Source organism: Nicotiana tomentosiformis, chromosome 7 (assembly GCF_000390325.3).
Source record: "Nicotiana tomentosiformis chromosome 7, ASM39032v3, whole genome shotgun sequence".
In the NCBI taxonomy this organism is placed as follows: Eukaryota; Viridiplantae; Streptophyta; class Magnoliopsida; order Solanales; family Solanaceae; genus Nicotiana; species Nicotiana tomentosiformis.
The window spans coordinates 47,588,003-47,598,507 of record NC_090818.1 but is presented as its reverse complement, the minus strand read 5'-3'; the positions used below and the strand labels follow the sequence as shown (position 1 = coordinate 47,598,507).

The window sequence follows — 10,505 nt, the reverse complement described above, 5'->3', positions numbered from 1 at the left end:
ATAAAAAAAATTGGACGTATATTGCATACTAAATTTAGCGACAACATTCAAAAGAATTAAACCAAAAACAAAAGGAGGAATTTCGTTTTGTTTTTATATAAAATTGTTGCCAAGTTTACATTACATGGCTTTTGTTTGTATTCACCAGTCAAATTATTGCATAAACTCTCCATAATTGCATTTTATTTTCTTATTTGGTTTCCCTTTCTGTTGTATTACTTTGAAGTATAAAAAATATAAAGGTGGAAGCTTTAATACCTTTGTTGTAAATAAGCCAATTTAAAGGTGGATGCTTTAATACCTTTGCTGTAAATGATACTTCTGCTTGTGGTTATGTGGTTTGGAAACCTTTAAACAGTGTGATGCTTTATTTCAACATTGATTGTCTCAGTTTCTAAAATTTATTCCCGAAAAAACTAATTTTTATGTATTAAACAACTTACAGATTTTTGAATCTGGTTTGGGTGTTTATGCTCGAATAGTTGTTGGCAAGGAAGGAAGGACCACGGTCCATATTGGTGCTTGCATTGCAAACTTGCTTGGTCAGGGTGACTTCCATAAGTATCATTTGACTTGGAATTGGCTGAATTAATTAAAAAATGATCGTGCCTCAACTACTTTCATTTGACTGCCGCCTTTTATACTGAAGCCAATCAGTGCTTCAAATAAACTTTAATTGCTAATCAATGGTTCAAATAAACTTTAATTTGCTATGTAAAAGGTCAAACTTATTCCAACCTTTGACAGACCATGAGATTAATAATTATTTACTCGACGGTGAATGCTACATTTACGAATCAAAATAAATTTAAAATTTTCAGCTAAATTTTGACAAAGAGTATACCTTAAATATGAGAATGATATTGGCGTTCACTTCATCCAAAAGAATAGGCCGGTTAATAAGCTTTATAGGGTCACGAGGCAGTTTACTTGTTATTGTGATAGAAGGAGATTCCTACATAAAAGATGTATATAACTAAGAAGTCTTGCATATTGATTAAACTATAAGTTACCAGTTATCTTTTGTCAGATATCTCATAAGTGGTTGACCAAAAAATATTAATGTAAGGCATTTCATGAAATTACCACGGCTCTTCAATATTCAGTCAAACAATATGAGGCACGCCGGAGTTCAGACTTTCCCATTTGGCATGTGATATGCCATGCCCATGCCATTGAGCAGCTAAAATATATGGGGATATTCCATAGTTCATAAGATTACTGATGGCAACCACATGCGGATGGAATTTATTAACAAAGTTTCTCCTAAAGGCACAGAAGTGAATCTTCCTTTGACCCGATTACAATTTGTGCGCAATCCCTATCACAACCTTAAAGAGAACAATTCGTGGACAGCCAAGTTTGATGGTTTTATGAAATGTTTGGTACACAAACCTTATAGTACTTAATTGAACAACCACTTGTATTGGCACCAAAACTCTTTCTCCATAACTCACACTGAGGCATGGTATAATATGATTATATCTGAACACTTTTAAGAGTAGCCTGCAAAACAAAAACATACAGACTAATATTTTACTACTTGTGAACTTGAATGAGGCATTTTGGCTAATTAATAAAAAGGTACAAAATTCACCCTCACAATTACTGAGTTGAACTCAACCAATAAAAATGATAGTTTCAGCAGTGATGGTCAAAAATATGGATGAATTAATTAAAAGACTATTGATATGTAATCCATCATGACACTGATAAAGTATAAAATATAGTTGAATCACATTGAATACAGAACAACCACAAAACATTCAACATATGCAGAAAGATGGATATTACTAAAGAAAGGGGACAAACCTACAAAATATCTGGACCATAATTTTGTGTATATTTTAGTGCCAGGATTCCTTTTCCAATGGCACAAGAGGATCGTGTTATTGATGTACCTATTGAGATACATAATTTTTATAGTCGGGGGCGCAAAGTTTTGAAAAGTAGAATAAAGGAAATTCATAGGAAGTTAAAAAATATCTTTGTAGATATACAAATAATGTGGACTTGATTTTTGTATATATTATTGTTCTAGAAGTCATCTTTCCAACGGCACAAGCGGATTATGGTTTAGACGTGTCTGCAGAGATATATGGTTCTTTAGTCAAGACGCGCAAATGTGTGAAAAGTAGAATACCAGAAATTCGAAACTAAATTCAAAAGCATAGATGTGCTAATCTACAAAGAATCTGGACCTTATTTTTGTATATGTTGTAGTTCCAAAAATCTTCTTTCCATCGGCACAAGCGGATTGTGATTTTGGCGTGCCTGCAGAGAGATATAATTTTCTTAGTCAGGATACACAGAGCTGTGAAAAGCGAAAAGGTAGAAAATTAGAATTGAGTTTAAAAGAATATCTGTATAAATCTACAAAGAATCTGAACCTGCATTTTTTAAATATTGTAGTTGCAGAAGTCGTCTTTCCAATGGCACAAGCGGATCGTAATTTCAACATATCTGTATAGAAATATGATATTTTTAGTGAGGAAGCGCAAAGCTGTGAAAATTAGAATAGCGAAAATTCAGAACAAAATTCAAAGGCATATATGCATAAATCGACAAATAATCTGTACAATTTTTTCGTATATATTGTGTTCTAGAAATCATCTTTCCAATGGCAGAAATGGATCGTGGTTTCTACGTGTTTGCAAGGACATACTATTTGTATAATCAGGAAGCATTATTTCCATGAAAGTTCATTGTAGAGTGAATTACTTTTTAAAAAAAGGACCGGGGAAAAAGAAAGTGCAAATAACATAGAATAGTGTGTACCTATCTTCTCTGTGCCCTTTGGAAAGAGGAACATCATAGCCAAATTAAGAAGTCTAAACATCCTGTAAAATCCTTGGATATATGAACATAGAGTTGAATGGTTTTCCTTAAGTTCTTTGGATTCCTTTTGGTCTTCAAAAGGATATGCCCCAACCAGCATAACACCCTGCATAACCAAACATTAGCCAACTAAATGGTAAGAAACAAAATTTTTAACTTTCTAAGAATAACGATTAATAAATAGGTTCACTCTTTAGGCAAAGAAGGGAGAGGATGTAATAAGAAGATGTAATTACTTATGAAAGTGCGGAATCATCACCAGTGAATTCAATTGGTCATAGAACGACCAATTGCAGTAGTTTCTTAACTACTCATAAGGGGAAAAGAATAGATAATGGAACTGTAGCACCCATAGCTTTCTCGTTTATCTTTGTCAACTAGTTGTGAATCCAGAATTGGAACTCCTGCTTGTACACAAGAATTGCATGTAATAAGTAAAACTTTATAATACTAATTAAACATGTAACATCAATTCGCAAGATGAAAATATAAATAAGTATTTTGGTGTAACAAAACCATATTTCAAAGACCTTGTTCCTACATATGAAATAAATATCTAATTATGAATTGAGGTAATATTACACATTCAAATGCAATGAAAATATAGAAAGAAAGTGCAGCAGGCAGCTCCAACCAAGCTAGATGAACCTATCTCTGAACAATGAATATAAGTTTACATAACTTGATAAAAGACAGAATAATTTAGACTTGATACTCATTGACATGAACATGAGAGAAGTTATAAGCTTCATTTGGTGAGTTAAGACTCCACTGAAAGCATAATTTGGCAGAATTCAAATTCTGAGCACTTCATAATACATTATCATCAAAAAAAAATCTTAGTAATTAAATAGTTTAAAAGTAAACATAAGAAACGTACATCCTCAACAATTGTCATATTAAATTTCGAAAAACTTTTTTAAATACTACATTTATAGCTTCAGTAGTTATTTGTCCACCATCATGATAAGCCAAAAAATTTAATCCCTTTCTAGTTGTCCGATCGCCCTTCAAAGACACCATTAAATACATACATATAGTAATAAAAAAATGTAAGAAGAACGGAGCTACTCCAGATTTACAACTTAAAAAATAGAGAAGCAAAACAAATTAGTAAGACAAAAAAAGTGAATTTAAATACCTGTTCATCTTGTAGAACCAATGATTTCGAGAAAGATTTGTTAAAAAATATATCAAGAACAGAACAACAAACCCAAATTCGCAACATAATTAACATAGAAGCAAAACGAATTAGTAAGAAAAAATAAGTGATTTATAATACCTTTTAATCTTGTAGAACCAATTTAATCGAGAAAGTAGTATTAAAAATGTACGAAGAACATAACAACAAATCTAGATTTTCAACTTAAAAAACAGAGAAGTAAAACGAATTACTAAGCAAAAAGTGATTTTGAACAGTTTTTTAACTGTTTGTAGAACAAATTGAATCGAGAAAGTAGTGTTAATTTTTTTTATGAAGAACTGAGCAATCTATCTAGATTTGCAACTTAAAAAACAGAGAAGCAAAACGAATTAGTAAGAAAAAAAAATTTGTTTTAATACCTTTTCATCGAAAAAGTAGTGTCTGAATTGTAACGATCTGGGACTTCCCACATACGAACAATCGAACTTTCAACTTCCATAGCACTTTCAACTTCCATAGCATTGTTATATCTTTGATGAAATCACTGTGAGTAGCCATAATTTGCATAATTCCTATATTTTGTTGAATTGTTCATTTGCATAATCCCTATGTTTTGTTGAATTGTTGATATAGGTCTGCCTTTGGTTTAAGTATAGAGTATCAGTGGAAGAAACAGAAGTTGGCATAGTCAGTTTTGAGCAGTTCTCGATGGTTACCGATCATGCGTAGGTTTAGATAGCGTAGGTTTAGATAAAATCTAAAATTTAGAGTGGCATATGAATCTAAATTTTTTTAAAAAAATAATGAACAAAAAAACGTGTGTATTCACGTTCACATATAGATAGAATTACTTGTTTTAAAAAAACAACTTACCTGAAATATTTAGTTCACAAAAGTAGAATATTGAATTTTGTAGGAGATTGTTTAGTCTAATAGGATGCTTCGGACGTTTTGCTTCCTTAAAAGAATAAATAACTGAAATTTTTATTTAACAAAAGTAGTTTGTAAAAGATTTTTTTCCCAAATAATGTTTCAGTTCCTTTTTTTTTTGGAGCTATGTCCTAAAGTGCCAAATGTCTTATTTTCATGATGCCACTTGTCAAAAAAAATGGGCTTCTGCCACTCCTTTTATTAATAGATAGAAAAAAAATAACTTACCTGAAATATTTAGTTCACAAAAGTAGAATATTGAATTTTGTAGGAGATTGTTTAGTCTAATAGGATGCTTCGGACGTTTTGCTTCCTTAAAAGAATAAATAACTGAAATTTTTATTTAACAAAAATAGTTTGTAAAAGATTTTTTTCCCAAATAATGTTTCAGTTCCTTTTTTTTTGGAGCTATGTCCTAAAGTGCCAAATGTCTTATTTTCATGATGCCACTTGTCAAAAAAAAATGGGCTTCTGCTACTCCTTTTATTAATAGATAGAAAAAAAATAACTTACCTGAAATATTTAGTTCACAAAAGTAGAATATTGAATTTTGTAGGAGATTGTTTAGTCTAATAGGATGCTTCGGACGTTTTGCTTCCTTAAAAGAATAAATAACTGAAATTTTTATTTAACAAAAGTAGTTTGTAAAAGATTTTTTTCCCAAATAATGTTTCAGTTCCTTTTTTTTTGGAGCTATGTCCTAACGTGCCAAATGTCTTATTTTCATGATGCCACTTGTCAAAAAAAATGGGCTTCTGCCACTCCTTTTATTAATAGATAGATTTTTCAGTTGAAAACATACAATGTTATTTGTCGGGTGAATGCTGAAGCTTGTTAAGCAGCTTAGAAATTTCATACTTATTTTATTATGTTACAACGGAGACGATCCTCAATAGACTTCAGTTCATCATTAATTTAGTGAAAGAAAATATTTATTGAGTATTAAATTTCTTTTAATTACACCATTTAATTTCATGCCTTTATTCCAAAAACTAGTGCATCTTTTAATTGGTGAAAGAATTATTCATCGTGTAAATATTATTGAGTAAGTTTTATTAGGTAAATTAGAGAATATTTTACCTGGTGAAAAATTTTTAAAGATTATGTGATGAAAAAAAATATTTATCGAATAATATTAGTAACTTGGCAAAGTTTATTTAGCAATCATTCAACAAATTTAAAAGTTTAGTAGGTGACATGGCATGCCACATCATCTCTCCGGCATCCGAAAGTTGAGTTTTCGATCAAAATAATTTTTTTTTAATCGGGAAAGTAAGTATTATTGATGTAAAAAAGAAAAACAACATAAAGAGAATATCGTTACAGATTAATCCAAAAAACAAAAGTGACATTACAAAGGTGTAGTGAACTAATGAAGTCAATCATGGCGTCCCGCTTTAACAAATATGCCCGGCCAAAATGACTTTTTGGGAATATTGGGTTAAGTTGAAAGAAAATTCAAAAGTTGTTACAAGAAATTATTCCTCCGTGATATTTCTCTCAAATGCTTAATGATATATTTAATGATATATTTCTTAATTTTTCATGCCTATATAAAGGTATTGTAATAGATGGAAAGAACATACAATTGAAGAAGAAATAAAATCTATTCCTTCTCTCTATCTCCATTTCTTGTTCATATTTTAGTAAATTGCTTTTATTTCATAACACGTTATCAGCACGAGACTCTACCGTCTCAAAAAGCTCTTTGAGAAGACCAAGCAAATATGAATATCTCTCAAAGCAAACTTGGATCAAAAGTCAATTGTAAAAATATTTGCTTAATTGATTCATGTATGACACATACAATATTCAAAGAGAAGAAATATTTCTCTCATTTAAGTATGTGTAAGGCAGATGTTACTACAATTTCTGATAGTAGTAATCTAATTGAAAGCTCTGGAAGAGCTAATATAACTTTGCCTAAGGAAACAATACTTATCATAGAGAATGTAATATTCTCCTCCAAGTCCAAGAGAAACTTGTTGAGTTTTAAGATATCCGTCGAAATGGATTTCATATTGAGACAATGGATGGGAATACTCTCGAATATCTCATCATTACCAAGAATGTCTCTTGCGAGAAAAGGGTTATTGAGAAGTTCCCATCTTTATCTTGTGGCATATATTGGACAAGAATTAGTGCAATTGAGGCACATTATATCGTAAACCAATAGGTTACTGATTCCAATACTTTTGTACTTTGGCATGATCGATTGGGATATCCTCGATAAATTATGATGAGATGAATTGTAGAAAACTCAAATGGACATCCACTAAAGAATTTAAAGATTCTTTTAAATAATAAATTTTCTTGTACTTCTTGTTATCAAGGCAAGTTAATTATTAGACCATCACCAACAAAGGTTGGGATTGAGTCCCCTGCGTTTTTGGAAAGAATACAAGGGGATATTTGTGGACCTATTCACCCACCTAGTTGGTCGTTTAGATATTTTATGGTCTTAATAGATGCATCTTCTAGATGGTCTCGTGTGTGCCTATTGTCATCTCGCAACCTGACATTTGCAAAATTAATGGCACAAATAATTCGATTACGGGAATAGTTTTCCGATAATCCAATTAAGTCTATTCGACTTGATAATGCTGCTGAGTTTTAATCCCAAGTGTAAACACGTAATTTCTAACCCGCACATTAGAATTATCTTTAATAGTCTTAGTATTTTTAGAATATTTATTTAAGTTTATTTCTATAGGATTTCACTTTATTATTAATTTTAATTCTAGTTTTAAAGCACAAAAATTAAAAAAATACAAAAAATAGTTTCATATAGTTTGCCTTAATTAAATGGAATTAATTTTATATTTAATAGTATATATTAAAATTATTAAGTTTCTTAATTGATGGACTTTAAGAGTTAGAAATCCCAAATTTTGAGCACAAACTTGGCCACTAAAGGCCCAAATCTGAGCCCAACTCGCTCAAGCCCATACCCACTCCCCATTTGACCTAACCTAATTCCTACTCCCTACAAAAAGAGCTCACTCTCATTGAAGGGACCTCACGGCCGCACCTCCAAAAGAGAAGGAGAGGATCTCCATCGTGACCTTGGTTTTGATAAGAAAGAAGCAGTTGCTCCCTTCCTTCTCCACTCCAAGCATCAAGCACATTCCTTAGCACAATCAACCAGCCAATAACCACCCCAAAACAACCTCCAAAACTCAGCAAAATTTCCATCCAAAAACTCCAAGAAGCGCAGTACTTCAGCACCAAAAAGTCATGAAAATGCAGTTGTAGCACCGTCCCTTTTAGCACCCTTAAACATCCCATGTTTTCACACCAATATTTCAGCCAAACAACCTCCAAAATACCATTGTTTCAGTCCAAAACCTTGAAGAATTTGTACATATTTTATCCAGGGTATACCCTGTAGTACATGTAGTTGGAGGCCATGACGGATATTGTGGAGGAAGTCTTAGTCTGATGAACTTTCTTCTAGGATCAAAATCTTAGTGTGATGAACTTTCTCCTAGGATCGAAGTTTTAGTCTGATGAATTTTCTCCTAAGATAAGAAAACCTAGTCTGATAAATCTTTCTCCTAGGATAGAAATCTTAGTCTGATGAATCTTTCTCCTAAGATAATACCTAGTCTGATAAATTTTCTCCTAGGATATAAAAAAAAGAAAAAAAAAAAGGAAAGTCTTAGTCTGATGAACTTTCTCCTCGGATCAAAGTCTAAGTCTGATGAATCTTTCTCGTAAGATAACAAAACAAACAAAAAAAAAACTAGTCTGATGAACTTTCTCCTAGGATACAAAGTCTTGGTCTGATGAATCTTTCTCCTAAGGTAAACCTAGTCTGATGAATTTTCTCCTAGGATAATTAGAAGAAAAAAAACTGGATTTATAAAAAAATATATATATGTCATTTGTTCTTGCCCTCAGAAAATAAGCGTTGGGGCAATTTGTTTAAAAGAATGATTTTCTCAACAAAAAAAAAAAATTATGACATTGATTTTTTCAAAAAGAAAACAAAATCCTTCTTGGTTCGTTTTAGCATTCATTTTTTCAACATAGGGTCTTCACTCCCTAGTTGATTTTATTTTAGATATAGGGTCTCCACTCGATAGTTGATTTTATTTTAGACATAGGGTCTCTACTCCCTAGTCTCCTTTTCAACCTAGTCATTTTTCCAACATAGGGTCTCCACTCCCAGTTGATTTTATTTTGACATAAGGTTTCCATTCCTTAGTCCCTGTTTTTCAAGGGTACACCATTCCCGACCTTTTATTGCTTTCAATAAAGAAGTAGTTTAGAATTTTGTTACAATAACTCACAAAATTTTTCTATTGAAAACTGGGGCAGAAAAATTTCGTTCGTTTGTTTGTTTTGGTGTCTGAGCAGGTTTTACCTCGAGGCACAGGGTTCGAGATGACCAAAATAAGAAGCCTCAATTCAGAATAAAAGAAAAAAAAGAAGTGAATCCAAAATACAGAAGTAGATGAAAAGATGTGGGCTGCTCCAGACATGACTCAAGTCACGAGCTATTTCCCGTTTTGATCAGAAGAAGCCTTAGAAGAATGAACTAACACATGCAGCTAGCAAGCATCAAGGTTCAGATCAGAGTCTGCTTGAACAACCAGTCAAGACTCAAGATCAAGTTTCAAAAGACTTACGATAGGAATCTTGTAACTCATAGCTGGCATGCTTAGTTAATCTTTTTCATTTTTGATTTTGATGTAATAACAGGACCGCGGACCGGAACCTCAACGGAACGGTACCTCACTCGACTCTTTCATCCTCTCCACACACTCCATCACTTCATTCATTTCTGAACTATACGTGGCTTGATTCCTTTATAGCCGAGGATATGTAGGCAGCTCAGATACCAGGGCTTGGTCACAATCTTCTATCCATCTTTCTTTTCTTTTGAATAAGTGTCGGGTTAGAAATCAATTACGTCGCTTACTTATTTCTTTGCTCAAAAATACTTCGTGTTTCCAAGCAAAGAGAGGCAGCTGTAAACACGTAATTTCTGACCCGCACATTAGAATTATCTTTAATAGTCTTAGTATTTTTAAAAAATATATTTAAGTTTATTTCTATAGGATTTCACTTTATTATTTATTTTAATTCTAGTTTTAAAGCACAAAAATTGAAAAATACAAAAAATAGTTTCATATAGTTTGCCTTAATTAAATGGAATTAATTTTATATTTAATAGTATATATTAAAATTGTTAAGTTTCTTAATTGATGGACTTTAAGAGCTGAAATCCCAAATTTTGAGCACAAACTTGGCCACTAAAGGCCCAAATCTGAGCCCAACTCGCTCAAGCCCATACCCACTCCCCATTTGACCTAACCTAATTCCTACTCCCTACAAAAAGAGCTCACTCTCATTGAAGGGACCTCACGGCCGCACCTCCAAAAGAGAAGGAGAGGATCTCCATCGTGACCTTGGTTTTGATAAGAAAGAAGCAACTGCTCCCTTCCTTCTCCACTCCCAACATCAAGCACATTCCTTAGCACAATTAACCAGCCAACAACCACCCTAAAACAACCTCCAAAACTCAGCAAAATTTCTATCCAAAAACTCCAAGAAGCGCAGTACTTCAGCACCAAAAAGTTATGAA

The 10,505-nt window shown here is 32.4% G+C and overlaps 1 protein-coding gene across 2 annotated transcripts; it reads right to left on the bottom strand.

The window, feature by feature from the left end:
* Nucleotides 1–881: 881 nt before the first annotated feature.
* On the bottom strand, nt 882–4,931 carry LOC138895138 (uncharacterized). Of its 2 annotated transcripts, XM_070179840.1 has the most exons (6): nt 4,402–4,931; nt 3,075–3,242; nt 2,779–2,944; nt 2,391–2,463; nt 2,202–2,274; nt 882–1,506 (listed from the first exon to the last, which is right to left on the bottom strand). In XM_070179840.1, the coding sequence occupies exons 3-6, from the start codon at nt 2,936–2,938 to the stop codon at nt 1,480–1,482; spliced, it is 333 nt and encodes a 110-aa protein (XP_070035941.1). In that variant the 5' UTR covers nt 2,939–2,944; nt 3,075–3,242; nt 4,402–4,931; the 3' UTR covers nt 882–1,479. The 2 variants fall into 2 exon arrangements, with proteins under 2 accessions (XP_070035941.1, XP_070035940.1); XM_070179839.1 differs by lacking the exon at nt 4,402–4,931 and having other exon boundaries at nt 3,075–3,648.
* Between the last annotated feature and the right edge of the window lie 5,574 nt (nt 4,932–10,505).

Excerpts from the sequence above, each read along its gene's own strand:
- LOC138895138 (XM_070179840.1), bottom strand. The coding sequence starts at position 2,938 with ATGCTGGTTGGGGCATATCCTTTTGAAGACCAAAAGGAATCCAAAGAA. Across the intron at positions 2,464-2,778 it reads AAAGGGCACAGAGAAGATAG|ATATGTTGAAATTACGATCC; the intron begins GTACACACTATT and ends ATTTCTATACAG. Across the intron at positions 1,507-2,201 it reads ACAACATATACAAAAATAAG|GCTACTCTTAAAAGTGTTCA; the intron begins GTCCAGATTCTT and ends TTTGTTTTGCAG.